This window comes from Myotis nattereri (assembly GCF_964212035.1).
Source record: "Myotis nattereri genome assembly, chromosome: 2".
In the NCBI taxonomy this organism is placed as follows: Eukaryota; Metazoa; Chordata; class Mammalia; order Chiroptera; family Vespertilionidae; genus Myotis; species Myotis nattereri.
In genome coordinates, this window is record NC_138076.1 from 174,119,320 (window position 1) to 174,135,229 (window position 15,910).

The 15,910-nt window shown below is 38.0% G+C and overlaps 1 protein-coding gene across 1 annotated transcript in view; it reads right to left on the reverse strand.

Annotated features, from left to right (window-relative positions):
• Window positions 1-15,910, reverse strand: part of LRRK2 (leucine rich repeat kinase 2) — a 127,393-nt gene that overhangs the window by 69,985 nt on the left and 41,498 nt on the right. The window contains exons 15-19 of the mRNA XM_081082367.1: window positions 10,367-10,511; window positions 10,091-10,230; window positions 7,919-8,047; window positions 7,674-7,844; window positions 178-436 (exon numbers count right to left, since the gene is read on the reverse strand). Coding sequence (XP_080938493.1) covers window positions 178-436; window positions 7,674-7,844; window positions 7,919-8,047; window positions 10,091-10,230; window positions 10,367-10,511 — 844 coding nt within the window. The remainder of the gene's footprint in view (window positions 1-177; window positions 437-7,673; window positions 7,845-7,918; window positions 8,048-10,090; window positions 10,231-10,366; window positions 10,512-15,910) is intronic.

Sequence of the window (15,910 nt, forward strand, 5' to 3'; positions counted from 1 at the left end):
ATAAGAAACTTAAATATAACATCACTTTCAAGCATTTCATGACAAGAAAAAGATACCCAAACCCTTGCAATATTTTTGGCTTACGTTGTACCAATCTAGAAGAAAAACTAAAAGATTAGTGACAAAAAAAAATACAACTAAAAATAAGACATACGAAGTGTTCCTTTTAATACCTACTTATTTCTTTTCTTGAATTGCATGTTTTGTCTGGAAATAAAGGACCAAGCCAAGAAGGTTCGATTTTCCCGATACAAAATCCTCCGAGGCATATGCTGTTATTGGCCAGATCCAGGGCAAGTCTCTTTAAGAGCAAACTGATGATCTGGCTGTCGCCTTTCCTGATGCTTATGGCCAGCGCTTTCCGTACGTCTTGTTCACGGGACCCACTATTCAGTAACAGTTCCACCAGTTTAGGACTGCTTGCTTTTTCACACACCTATTAAGGAAAAAAGTATACATATAAGCTTACTAAAAGCCTGTACCTCTTCCCTTTGGGAGACTGGGACATTGAAGCTGGTGTCATTTTTCTCTACACTCTTAAATTTAGCTAGAAACAAAATAAAATAAGGCAAAACCCATTCTTGAAATAGACTAGGAAAATAAATAAGATTAGCACCATCCCTATCAAAGAAGCATAAATCAAATAATCTGCCACATGGAAGTCAGTTATCATGAGAGAGGCAATATAATATGGAAGCTCATAAACGTGAAGTTACGCAAGTGCAAGTGAGGCTTACACTTTTCGGGCATCTGTTTCTTCATTGGAAGACATCTGGCATACCAGTGCCTCAGCACAGTAAATGCTTACTGCCCCTCTTCATTTGTAACAGAATATAAATATTATAATGTTCGTTAATGCCGTGTGCAAAAGACAGACATCACTCATTTCTGGTTTTCCTGAACTCCTATGGACAAGAATCTGAATTATCACACAAGGATATATCTTGTCTCTCAGCTTTCCACCTTCCCTCGAGTGTTGCATTTTCAGAGCTGTGTTCAGGTGGGTTAGCTCACTCGTGCTACAAAAGCTAGTGTCCACTGTAAGCAGAGAGAAGCCTACACCGCCTGAAGCACAGCACACTGGCCCTGCTCAGGAACAGCTTCTCTAAGACATGGAATGGAGTGTTTGACAAATAGAAGTTCAAAGTCACAGATAGTGGAAATATTATATGTCAGATACTGTGCTGAATCCTGTCCAGATAGGATCTATAATCCTTACAATAACACATATGTAATACCTTAATCAATAAAGAAAAAAAATAAAATAAACAAAAATAAAATAAACTAAAACCCTATGCCACAGAAATGATTACCCATTTTATAGATTAATATTTAGAAAACATGTGTGATTTGTCCAAACCCTTAGAGATAGTTGATAAGAGATTTGGAGTTGAAGTCAAATCTTCTGGCTCCAAAGCCTGTGCACCTTTCACTACCCAAAATTAAGGACAAAGAAAAGAAAAGGGAAGAAGAGAAAAGAAAAGAAGACCCTAAGATCCAAGGTACCAGGTCAGCAGTCTCAGCATCACCCACCTTCAACATATTCTCCCGAGAGCCACTAAAGTACCTTTCTACTGTGGATATGACCAAGTACGGTCCAATTTAAAAATCTTCTAAAACCCCTCTGCTCCAGGATATTCCCCCAAACACCACTTACAATTTTTCAAATCTCATTACCTCCATTTATGCTATTTCTATTGCCTAAGTGTCTCAACTAAGCTCTTCACCAACAAAATGAACAAAAAGAGGTTTGTTCTTCAAGGAATAGCTTCAAAGTCTCTTGCACAGTGAGTCCTTGCTGTCAACCTCCCAGGCCACACACTCCCTTCCTCCTCCAGGCTCCCATCTCACTTTGTTTCACATAGTACTTAGCACACTGAACCAGACATGCCCATCTGTTTTATAACTAGAACAAAAGGCATGAATGCTATTGTAATTCAATTTGTACCTCTGTGGCCTAGTGCAATGCCTAAGAATATATGTAATTTAACTAGAAAAATTACTAAAATCCTCTTTAAGGGCCCATAGGGAATTTGGGTAAAAGGGAGTGAGGGAGGGAGAGAAGGGCCAAAAAACTCAATTACAAATGTCTTTTCTTGCAGCCCAGCCAACTTTTATCTCTACGTTATGGCACTTACTGCTCACTTTGTATTAAGATGATTTATGTTTTATTCTCTCTCCTCTCACAATATCCACTTAGAAAAAAATAAACATCTTGAAACAGGTAACCCCTTTCCTATTTTTTACTAATTATCTAGCACTGTGCTTTCCACATAGAAGGTGCTCAATACATTTTTGTAGGGATATTGTCCTTGGGGGACCCAAACAATCCACACTGACTTTATGCACACGGTGCCAGGAAGAAAGAGATATATAAGAAAGTGTAGCCCTAACCAGTTTGGCTCAGTGGATAGAGCGTCGGCCTGCGGACTGAAAGGTCCCGGGTTCAATTCCAGTCAAGGGCATGTACCTTAGTTGCGGGCACATCCCCAGTAGCAGATGTGCAGGAGGCAGCTGATCGATGTTTCTCTCTCATCGATGTTTCTAACTCTCTATCTCTCTCCCTTCCTCTCTGTAAAAAAATCAATAAAATATATATAAAAAAAGAAAGTATATTAGACAAAAGAAAATTATAAAAGTAATTTCAACTTCATGAGAGGAAAAAGTACTGCTCATAAATACAGTTTTATATTTAAATAATAATTTAAGATAATTTATAATATGATCAGTTTTTAAAAGTATAATTTATTATCTTTTGAAATCTTCTATCTCATCTTGTAATTTATAATTAATGCAGCCAGCAATCCAAACCAAATATTTGAAATAAGCATTTGAGAATGAATGAACAACCCAGCAACACGACTACCATGAATCTGCTGCGTAGACAAGAGATTAAAGCAGCAGACAGATGTATTGAGGCCTTGGATGCATTTGCATCACCAGCTCACAATGCAACAAGCTCAGAAACACAGAGGTGATTACAACACTAGAGAAAAAAAAGGTGGCGCTTCAAAGTGAGTCGGATTATCATGGAAACGTCTACAATGTTGTACAGCAAGTTTAAGAACACATTTTTGGCTGGTGAAGGAGATTCTGTAATCACACGAGTGGTGAATAAATCTCTTGCCAAACAAAGACAGCACGAGGAAGGAAATAAAACCAAAGATCCAGAGAAGAAAAGATCCAGGGAACAAAGTCTCGAAAAGGAGCAAAAAGGCTCAAAGACTCTTCATGGAGGATCTGATGCTCAAGACAGAAATCAACCACAACATAATGGAGACAGCAACGAAGAAGGCAGAGCCGAGGCGGCGGTAAGAAAAAGCCATCCCGTGCAGAGAGAGACTGAAATATCTCCCCAGGACTCTACGCTAGATAAGGAGGTGGACACACCTGGAACATAAAAAACATTTGAGAAGTATGTAATAGTTTTAATTTGAAATATTCACTGTTGAAAATTTTAAATTTTTATAAACATCGGTTTTGATGTTTAAAACTTGTTTGAGGGATAAAATCCCGTGGTCTTTGTTTCAAAGGAAACACTGCTTACTTGTACTTGTGCAGTAGTAACAGCTACATTATACAGTAAATGTGAGGGAAATCCATTTAGGAAATGCTGAACTGCTTCTGAGACAGTGGTTGTAGAATATTCTCAATTAGTGTGTGTATGCTCATGTATACTTGATAATAGAAAAAAGTTACATATTTAAAAAGACTACCTAAATAAACCTTTCCTCTTTTCCCAACTATCATGAGCTTTGTGCATAGTTTTTACAGACCTTGAATTTATCAGACTGTCTTTCCACTGTTGGTGGGTTGTGTAGAAGTTATGCATTTTTACGATAGCTAAATGCTACTTCAATATAATTCCTCCCTTCTTCTCCCTAAAGTTAATCTTACCATGGTCTACATTGTGCTCAGTCATCCTGCTGCTTTGTAGCAATATGTGGTCTATATGCCTTTTTATATGATAACCAAACTGTTCTACAAACAAATGGGTGGTAACAAAACCCATGTTAACTTTAGAGGGTAATTTAGTTCAATGACTAGGAATTCAGTGAAGCCGCATGCCTTTCCTGCAGAGAGCAGAGTGGGTGTATTTGGGAATGAACCTGGCTCTAGGATTCAGCCACCTCAGATCCTATACAGGCACTAGCAGCTGAAACTGAAAACTAAATGATGAAAGTTCATTTTTGGTGCATGGAACAACCCTCAACCAACTAAGCCACACCTGCCAGGGTAAAAGTTAAGTTTTTGAGATATTGCTGAATTTTTAAAAAATCTTTATTGTTGAAAATATTACGTATGTCTCCCTTTTTCTCCCATTGACCCCCTATAGCCTGTCCCCGACCCCACCCCAAACTTCCACCACCCAATTGTCTGTGTCCATGGATTATGCGTATTATGCATACAAGTTCTTTGGTTGATCTCTTCCCACCCATCCACACCTGCCTTTCTCATTAACAAAGTCACACCCTAACCGGTTTGGCTCAGTGGATAGAGCATTGGCCTGGGGACTAAAGGGTCCCAGGTTCGATTCCAGTCAAGGGCATGTACCTTGGTTGTGGGCACATCCCCAGTGGGGAGTGTGAAGGAGGCAGCTGATCGATGTTTCTCTCTCATCGATGTTTCTAGCTCTTATCCCTCTCCCTTCCTCTCTGTGAAAAACCAATAAAATATATTTTTAAATAAATAAGTCACTAAGTAGTATCTTTTTAATTGGAGAACAATCCATGATACTTATGCAATAAATCAAGGTAAATACCATATAACAAAACTAACCTATGTGAAAACATGGCTATATCAGAGGGGATTTTTATTTCTGCGTGGTTCACATGATAGGATTGCAAAGAGTGGGAACATTTGTTGCTCTGAGGCAAGAAGACAAAGGAGTGGTTTTTGATATTCACAAATATGGGCTAAATCAGGGGGAACCAAGGTTTACACACAGAACTTAAGGATCACCTAACAGATGGCATTTCTAAGATCATTTGATAGGTCAGTTGGTAGTTCTTAGTAGTTCTTTGAAACTATCACTATGGGAAAGGGGCTTTTAATACTTCAGCGTTTGCATGTGCCGTGCATTGTATGTTTTGACTTCTCGGATAATTGTTTTCATCTATAGATACTTTTTTTTATCATCAATTATTAACTTATTTCAGTAATTGGAGTTTCACTGTTTTGAAGGAACTCTTGCTATTACATCTGTTTGGTCTTTAGTACAATCAAAATTTGTACAGATTATTCTAGTTAAGCCATAAGTGTCAACATGTAAACTTGTTTTGATTAAAGAATTTTTCTGTCAAACTCTAAAAAAAAAAAAAAAAATTTAAACCAGACACTCGGGAGGCACTGCTTACCAGGAGACGTGCTATCAGGCAATTCACCTAACCTCTCTGTGCCTCAGTTCCTGCCCAAACAATGGGGATAACTGGGACCCACTCCTAAGGATGTGATGAGGATTAAATCGTGGAAAGAACACAGAGCGGTGCCCAGGTGGTCATGAATACCACAAAAGTGTGTATACTTTTATTCAGACTTCATTATACTTGTTCTTCCCACCATGATTTGAAGAGTTTTATCTTCAGGTCTCTATTCATGCATTTTCATACCCAGAATTAATCTTCCATATTCTTCTCTATCAATCATGCCCATCCTATATAATAAAAGGCTAATATGCAAACTGGCCGAATGGTGGGAGGACTGGTCACTATAACGTACACTGACTACCAGGGGGCAGATGCTCAATGCAGGAGCTGCCCCCTGGTGGTCAGTGCTCTCTCACAGGGGGAGCACTGCTCAGCCACAAGCCAGATTCACGGCTGGCAAGTGCAGTGGTGGTGGTGGGAGCCTCTCCCGCCTCCACAGAAGCACTAAGGACTCCTCGGGGGTCCCGGACTGCAAGAGGGCTCAGGCCAGCCTGAGGAACCACCCCCTACCCTCCCCCCCCCCAGTGCATGAATGTCGTGCACTGGGCTTCTAGTTACAACATAAAATCTCCTCAGAAAGCCTAATAAGAATCACTCACCATTGCTCTGACTAGTCCTTAAATATGCAGCATTGCCAAATAAATAAACAGCCTTGATTATCTTATTTTGCACTAGTACACAATAAGGTATGCTCAATCAATCTACCCACATATTTAATCACAATTTATTATTTGATAGGCTAAAAAATTTGACAACTAGGACAAATTCTTTAAAGTTAATACACTCATCCACTTAAAGATCTGATATTTTTTTTAAAAAAAAAAGATAATACGTAAGCAATTAAGTTTAAAAGAACATGGGAAGAAAAATAAAAAGCTTTTTTATAGAAAGAGTTGGATAAATTGAGAGACAAGTACAATGCACTTCCAATGGAAAATGTAGAGTACCTGCACTCAGGTGCTTTTAGGTATGTTGTTTCCCAATGAAAAAAAATGAAGGGGAAGATTCTTCTAAGTTCTTGGAATACCCAAAAACATTAATGCAGTGATCTGCACATATCAGAAAAGATACACAATAAAAACATTAAGTTATTGAGGGGGATGATTTAATTACCTTTAAAATAGAGAAGCAACTCTTTTTAATGTTGCTAGCTTTAAAATTTTTGACTAAATTTGATTATTTGGTTTTAATGCATAAATTAATTATGCATGAAAATGAGTAACAGGTTTAGTTTTCTTTTATGCAGATTGCTAATTAGTACTAACTTAATCTCACAGTTGAAAAAACTGATTTGAATACATAGGCAAGTGAGAAATTAAATAAAGACTTTAAAGATAAATTATTAGAAAACAATACTCTGCCGGTCATCTAATAATATATATTAAATCATTACATAATTGCTTTATTAAAAGAACTGTTTATTAAATTTCTAGAAAAAATACATGATACTACCTGAATGCTATCAGAGACTCCAAAATTTATACCACACACACAGACTTTTAAAAACATGCAATGCACTTTACTAAATACTTACTGAATCATACTGAGAACTGGACATTGAACATTTCTACTTTCAGACAACTCACAAGAGATACAAGAGGTGTACATAAATTGTCATGGACTTCAGAAGAAGTAAATCTTTATTTTGTCTGGAGGTCGGGGAGTGTGAGGAGGGCTTTATCCAGGAAAGAGAATTTCCATTAGAAATTTAAGGAAAGTAGAACAATTAAATAGATGTGTCTGCTCAGTGCAGGAGGGAAGGGAGAGAAGGAAGGCAGGACCACAGTGCTACACAACGTGGGGGAGCAATTGCAGGGGATGTGGATGAGGCCCCTGAGGTGTTCGGTACCAGCCTACATGGCCACATGCAATAACCTTGAGGGGGGAACTTTCTAGGCAAAGAAATACAAAATGAAGACAAAATGGTTGAAAAATGATCAATACCAAATAAAGCCATGGGTTGAGGGAGTGTGGCTGCTGAACGATGTGTACAGAGATGCACAGGAGAACATCTGAAAAGTTACTAATCAACCTAACAAAGTAGGTAGACAAGTAAATGAAGGATCCGACAACAATGCCTAAGGACCCTATTACCTCTGAAATTCCACAAACGAAACTCCTGTTACACATCACAAGGAGTTGTGCAATAAGCTGGCCAATTCTGCAGGAAGGAATAATGGGATGTAAGTAAGAGCTATACAGTGGCAGCGTCAACAGAATAAAACAAGGGTCGTCTTGAAAGTTTACCTGACAAATTAAAGAAGTTCCCTCCTTTGCTCGATTGGCGTCTGCTCCCAACAGAAGCAAGCATTCAACCATGATGCTATTATTCTGATCGCATGCTCTCTCTAGCATCACACCTTTTAACTCATCATCCATGGCTAATTTTGCAAAGCACTTGCAACAAAGGTGTAGAAACTAAAAAGAATGGAAATAAGGATTAGAGTTGGCTAAATACATGACAGTTAGCACACAGGGGAGAAACTTGGTACCTGTTGATCCTTCTGTTCCATGAGACTGGAGGACATCTGATGGAATATTACTGAGTCAAAGGAATAATGCACCAACAGCTTGGAAAAAGACTCTGAGCATTCCAGCACGGTCAAGACTGTCTGAAATCCCTGCAAGTGTGATCAAAAATAATAATGGAAACATAAGCAATTATGAGCAAAAAAAAGAATAAATAATATTAAAAAGCGTGTATTTGATACTAAAAACCTGAGTTGTTCGCTTAACTAAGTAGATATTTTTTGGGGTGTGGACTTTAAAGCTACAAATCTTGAAATAATCCTATAAATACATCTTGCTCTCTCATTACTAAGAAACAGAGCAGGCACACAGAAAATAAAATGCTAACAAACCGTTGTCTAGCAAAGCAGGAAAAACTCCTAATTCACTAATATTTAGCTTTTAAAGATTCCTGACTGAAGCTACTGCTACACGATGCAATCCAGGTATTCATCGGGGTGGAAACATCACAGGCTGCAGTGTTGCAGACCCAAATAGGCCAGTAAAGTTATGTTTTTATTATGAGGTTGCAATTGGTTTATAGATATTGGTTTATAGCATTTCCCCCAACGTTTTGCACTTTCTTCTAAAATTTTAACCTCAGAGACAAATGTGAGCCCTTGGATTTCATTCACATTCAGTGTATTTGAGAGAAGCTCTCAAGGCACTCTGAAGTTTACATCCTTGAAGCAAATTATTTAGAAAGAACTGATTAGTCACGCCATTACTTTTTAGGACCACCTAAGCATATTTCCAAGAGTTCTGGGCTCTCCACCCAGGTGAGATTTGAAGGAAAGAATGAACTTTTTTGTCTTTTCTATTACTTAGTGTGAGTAAACTCATCAAAGATCAGCTTAACTTTTTAGATATTTAACATCTTTCAATTTCATATATTAATAAGATCATCAAAATATTAAAATAATTATTTTGAGCACAAGATGCTGAGTTCCTATAAATAATTCCTAATATTTGATAAGAGGCATAATCTTAATTTATGCAGGTCTAAGGGACTTATGGTCCACCCACCTCTATAGCAGAGGTCCCTGCAAACTCAAATGCAGCGGCAAAGCAGGTAATGCGAAGGAATGTGTAGAAGGCACCTAGTTCAAATTAAAAACACATAAACACTGAACCAGCCAAATAAAGTATGTTGGCAGGTTGAATGCAGGAGGTCAATAGTTTGCAACCTCTACTATAGAGATCCTAGAATTTATGCCCAGATGACTTCACACTGAGTCACTGAGAGTCCCATACCTGCACAAAACCATATACTTCCCCTTGGATTACTTTTAACCAATTCTGCCTTGGCGTTAAGCAGTCTCAGTAGAGACACATTATAAAGAGCATATTTATAAAGCACATTGTTGTTTGTAATCTAAGAATATTGTGTGTTCAGCAGCACTTTATAATTGAAAACTTTATATCCATTATCTCATTTAATAATAATGTCTCTGCAAAGGTTAGAGCCAAGACATTTTTATTCCTGGTCAAGGCTTCCATTTGTGAAACTATTTGCTGAGCATGGTTTATGAAAGTTGTGAACTCCATTACTGAAAACCACAACCAGGGCAGAAATCTTAAAGAAACTATTTGTTTTCCCAACATTCGAAAGGTGGGGGGCAGGGGGAACTTGAAAGAATATATTTCTTAAATCTTGCCTTAATTAACCCTAAGGCAGTATCTTGGAGTCCTCATAAAAACAGTGATTGATTATATATCATATTTTAAATGTTGCTTGATGAAATTTTTTTTTAATATTGTTTCACTGCAAGAAAAAATTCAAGGAGCAAAAATACTACACGTAAGCAGCCCACAACAAAACACAGAGAATGACAAACTTCAGAATAATTATAACTTCTATTTATACAAACTCTAAGCAAATGCAGCTCAGCTACCTAGAATCTCTTCAGCACACTCTCTGCTCTTCATGGAAAAGACAAATGGCAAATAAGCAAGCTGATCTTGGAGATTTAATGAAGAAACATAGGATCTTTAGAGATTCAATCCAATTCTCTTCCCTTTCTATAATTAAAATATTACAAAATGATAGATGGTTTTCAATTAACTAGAATATCTCCACTAAGTGGGAATTATACCAACAGCTCTGAAAGAGAAATCTGCACAAGATCAAATTCCCTTCAAGATAATGCACATACTTTAGTCTGTAATTCAGTAATATCTTTAAATCGCTGCAAACTGGAAACCAGAATTTTTGCCAGCAGATTCTCAATTCCTAGGATTAAATTCTTCTTTGTAATCAAGCATCCTATAAGACTTAAACCCAGACGCTGAATTTCTAGAAGAAAGGGGGAAAATAAACAATATTAAGTGTTTTAAATCTCAAAACTAAAGAAAAAACTTTAAAGACACCCCACCAGCAGCTAAAGGCCTATAAAAATCTACTCTAAACCCTGCGTTCAAATTGTACCAACCTTGGTCATCCGGATACATTTTCAGTGTTTGCAGCACCGATTCAATAGCACCTTCCAGAGATAACACCTCTAAGGCATCAGGAAAACGTGCTATAGAAGAAATTACTTTTAATCCACATTTCTGAATCCCAGGATTTCCAATGAACTAAAATCAAAAGGACAATTCAAAATATTTGTTTTTAAAAATGAGTCCTTAGTACTTATTTTAGTTAATGCCAGTTATATAGACTGATCAAATATAAAGTATTTAAATAAAGATTAATATCCTTGATTCTGCCTCATACTAATAATTACTATTATTCGTTATTAAGGTTAAAAAGCTAATACTTCAATACATATTGAGTACCTGTTCCATGTCAGGCACTGTGCTAAATACTTTACATGCATTTTCATAATCTTAGTAAATATCATACTCTACTGACTTCACTGATGAGTTCACAAATGGTTAAAGGGCTTGAATAACTATTCCTACAGTCGCACAGATTGTTAATTGCTAAGACCATATCAGGGATGTATGATTCCACAGCCTGCATGTTGAATCAGGAAAATGCAATGCTGCTTGTCACTATAGAAAATACTAATTGAGAATTTACTCTTTAAGTGCTTTACATGCCTTATCTGTTCATTTCCCCTCCACCACCGCATGGAATAGATTCACCAAACTTTAAAGACATGGGAACAGAGTTGAAGTCACACAGCTAAAAGTGTCAGGCCTGAGACTTGAACATACATGTGTCTGCCTTCAAAGCCCAGGATCTTAATCCACTTCCAACCTTTCATCTCAATTCTTCCAGGTGATTTGTCATTATTTACAATATTCTTTACTAGAGGCCACTTCTTTTTCCAGCCCATCACACTAACTGAGAATAACACAGTCAACACACTTTCCAACCACATGACAATCACAGCCATACCTCCCCTCCTTTGACATTGGTGATGTATAGCTAACTCTTAGACTGATCCTCTCTGCTTTTCCATGATGCTCTCCTAACTTCTACCATGATGCACATGTCCACCAAATAAATAGCTTTCTTTTCAAAAAAAAAAATGACAACGTTATCCTTACCAGGACTTTTCCTTTCACGGACACTGGTGTCATGGTATCTCCACTCCAAATCTCTGGTTGATGTCAGCACAGGTCACCATAGAGCTGAAGTGGCTTCAAGCCAGGGGTAAAACCTCTCAACCAACATCTTCTACCCTGTCACCATTCTCCCACCCATTCTGTTAAAGAACAGACGTTCATTCCTTTACCAACCTAGTCCCTCGGTGCCTAGCAACTGTCCTCATTCAGCATCTTTTTGTGAATAGGGTGTGGCTAAGCATCATTTTCTCACCTTGTGCCCTTCTCCTCCACATGTCTGGTATCTCCTGACATAAGCGTGTTTACTGTAAATGCTGAAAACATTTTTGAGGCACAACTAATTGTCTATAAGGCAATTTCACCGTAAAAGATAAAATAACAAAAAATAAGAAACACTAAAAAGGACAAAATAAAACATGAAAAATTAATAACAAAATTTTAAAAACCTAATTGCGAAAAATGAACATATATTGTTTTGGAAGTCTTTCATTCACAGTATTATACTGTACTTTTTCTTTATAGGCTGTGGATTCGTCTCCTTGTTTAGCTTCATACTTTTTCACTTTAGGTACTAATTTTTCCTTCTTTAAGAGAGATATCAATTTCAAAGAAGCAAAATTTAATGCTCTTGAAACTGTTGAGAATTAGTAGCCACATCTTTCCTGTTTGCCATAGCTTGGTAAACTTTTGGTGTTGATGTGGAAGGGATGACTGTGCACACCAAAGGATTTGCAAACTACATTACCATTTTCCAACATAGTATAAAATCTGGCTTTACATGTGGTTTTGCAATCTGGCCTCATATATAGTACTTGTCATCCACTACTTTAGGATCACCATGTCTCCTCCTTACTATAGAGACCATTAAGAGGGCTAAGCCAGTGGTTCTCAACCTTCCTGATGCCACAACTCTTTAATACAGTTCCTCATGTTGTGGTGACCCCCAACCATAAAATTATTTTCGTTGCTACTTCATAACTGTAATTTTGCTACTGTTATGAATTGTAATGTAAATATCTGATATGCAGGATGTATTTTCATTGTTACAAATTGAACATAATTAAAGCATAGTGATTAATCACAAAAACAATATGTAATTATATATTGTGTTTTCCGATGGTCTTAGGTGACCCCTGTGAAAGGGTTGTTCGACCCCCAAAGAGGTTACGACCCACAGGTTGAGAACCGCTGGGCTAAGCTTTATATAATACTAGAGGCCCGGTGCATAAATTTGGGCACCAGTGGGGTCCCTTGGCTTATCCTGCAGGATCAGGCCAAAATCAGCTCTCTGACATCCCCTGAGGGGTCCAGGATTGCAAGAGGGTGCAGGCCAGGCTGAGGGACCCCACCAATACACGATTGGGGCCGGAGGGACGTGGTAGGTTGGCCAGCCAGGGAGGGGCCATGGGAGGGCTCCAAGGCATGTCCGGCCCATCATGCTCAGTCCCGATCAGTCAGACCCCAGCAGCAAGCTAACCTACCAGTCAGAGCATCTGCCCCATGGTGGTCAGTGCACATCATAGCAAGCAGTTGAGAGGCCTTAGCATTCATTAGCATATTACATTTTGATTGGTTGAACAGACGACCAGACAACTGGACACTTAGCATATTAGGTTTTTATTATATGGGATAACAATGGGGATACTGCAAGAATTTAGTCAATGGAAAATTGAAACCAAACCCACAACTAGCTAAAATACATTAAGTCTGTCAAATGTAAACCAAATCGTCAACTGGTTATTTTATCTTTGAGAAATTGCCTTTGTATCAATTTGTCACTCAGCAAAGATACTTGCAGCCAAGATGTTCGTGGCAAAAGAATGCTTGTGATGAAAATACCTAGAACCTCTCCTCCTTAGCCTCACTCACTGTTCAGTGGGACATCATTTCATCTAGCATTTCAACAAGACACCTCTAGCCTTGCCTCCCTTTTTCCTGCCATTGTTTCCATCTCCACAAATCTCTAGGTAGTAAGCCAGCTTTGGAGCCAATTAAATTTGAGTTTAAATCCTGTCTCATCACTTAACAGTTCCATGAATTTGAGAACCATTAAAATGAATTACATAACATTTTTCTCACAAGTGGTCTTTATTCAGACAGTGTTATTCAAAAAATATTTAAAAATTTAAAAGTGGTGCAAGCGGAAGCTAGAGGGATGGCTCAGTATCCATCTTGGCTTCCTCACCTCTAAAATGATCCTAATGCCAGGTGGTAATTGAAAAATCCGGGGAATCACTTTGTACATTATGATTGTCAAACCACTATCCTGCATACCTAAAGCTAATATAAAGTAATATTAAATGTCAACTGTCACTGAAAAATAAAATAAAATAGCTGAATGATCCTAATAATGCTGGGTTCTTTTGAGGATGATATTACTCATTGTGTAATAAACATTGAGTGATGTCCACAGTTCAGGCCTGGGCTGACATTCTCCTCAGATAAAAAAATACTTCTAAGTGGGAGACAGAGTATAATTAAATCAGTCTTCCATTCCATCAAGCTACCACTTCCCTTCATTTCTAAACTTATTAAGAGAAAAGTCTATACCCACTAACTCCACATTCTCCCCACCCCTTAGTTTCCTATAATCAGACTTCGGTCCTGACCACTCTGAATTCAAACCATTCAAAGAAAAAAAGTCCTTTAATAACTGACTTGCTGCTTTTCCCTCCCTTGATTTCCATGACACAATATGCCCCTAATTATTCCATGACACAATATGCCCCTAATTATTCCATGACACAATATGCCCCCAAAGCCATTCTGTTGCCCCTCTCCTTTACAATCTCTTCTTTCAACATCAAACTTTGTCCAAAGGTCTTTTCTTATGACTCTTCTATTCATGGATGGAATTCCACCATGACACAACCTCAAGTCACCATAACAACAATAGCAACAACCATGAGGATAATGCCAAGACCCATGGAGTACTTGCTATGTGCCAGATATTCGCATATATTAACTCATTTGATCTTCACAACAACCCTATAATGTAGAGTAAACAGACTATTATTAGCCCTACTTTATAAATGGGAAAAATTGAGATTGAAACTGATAACTCAAGGTACAAGTGTAAACTGTTTTAAGCTCTCAGCCCACATTTCTTGGGATTATATAGCAAAAAAAATTGTTAAAAAGTAAGACATAGGAGTTGACTGATTTCTTGGCATCAAGGTACTTACTGGCAGATCTGGGTCTCTTGACTCCTCACTGTCAACTATATCACACTCATATTCAATAACTTTAGAAAACATTGGGCTAACTAGACTCAGAGCTAGCTTAAGGCGTTTCTGGTACCTCCTGCTTCTCACAAACACATGCTATGAAAAAAAATGAACTGCTGGCTCTTCTAAGTTCCTAGAATACTGTTCATAAAGCTAGGAGAGCTCAGAAATGCTCATGTAGAACAACTGGTTTCATGCATGCCTTTATTCTCCTCGCTGGGTTACGGTATCCATGACAGAGGGTAAAAAAATGTATTCATTTTTGGCTTCCCGATGCCTAACACAGTTCCTTCCACATCCTTACTTTGATCAAATATTCCTAGAATCAAATTCAACCTATTCTATTGCTATATTCAAGGATCATATTAAGGTTTAAGTATAAATGCTTTAAATATATCATAGACAATTACATGACAATTTCAGTTGAAATTGAATTTGTAAAGGAGATCTCTCTGCAGGCTATATTCTAATTAATTCATGACATTTTTCAGAGTATATTAAATCACATGAAATCATTTCCATTAATGACCTTTTCTGCTCTCTTCCTTTCACAAAAGCATTAACCCTAATCATTCTTTACTTCTTTACTCTTATATCTTTCATAAAGAACCAATTTATATTATGTTAAACTTCCTAACCACCTTAATTCCATCAATACCTTTGCCTTGCACAATACAAACATAATTTAGCTCGTCTCCTCTTTTCATACTTAGTATGATTATTGATTATTCTATCTAATAAAAGAGAAACATGGTAATTAGCGTACAACCTCTACCCTTCCCATTGGCTAATCAGGGAGATATGCAAATTAACCGCCAGCCAAGATGGTGGCCAGCAGCCAGGCAGCTGGAAGCTAACATGAGGCTTGCTTGCTTCAGTGACGGAGGAATCCAACATTCCCCGCCTGCCGCTGCCCACCTCTGAGCTTGCAGTTTGAAACATTGTAACAAATATAGAAGCTAAACAACACCCCAGAAACCCGCTTTCAGCCAGCCTGGATCTCAGAGCTGGAGTTGATACAGTGTTTCAAGATTATAGAATACAAACAAATCAGATACCTGCTTTCAGCAGCAGAGGCCTCAGAGCTGGAGCCAGAGCTAAAGCAGGCCCAGAATAAAAAAAGAAAAGAAAAAAAGGAGCAGTTGGGAGCTTTAGTCACCCGCCAGCCTGAAAACAGCCCTCAGCCGCTCACCCAGACTGGCCAGGCACCCCAGTGGGGACCCCCACCCTGAA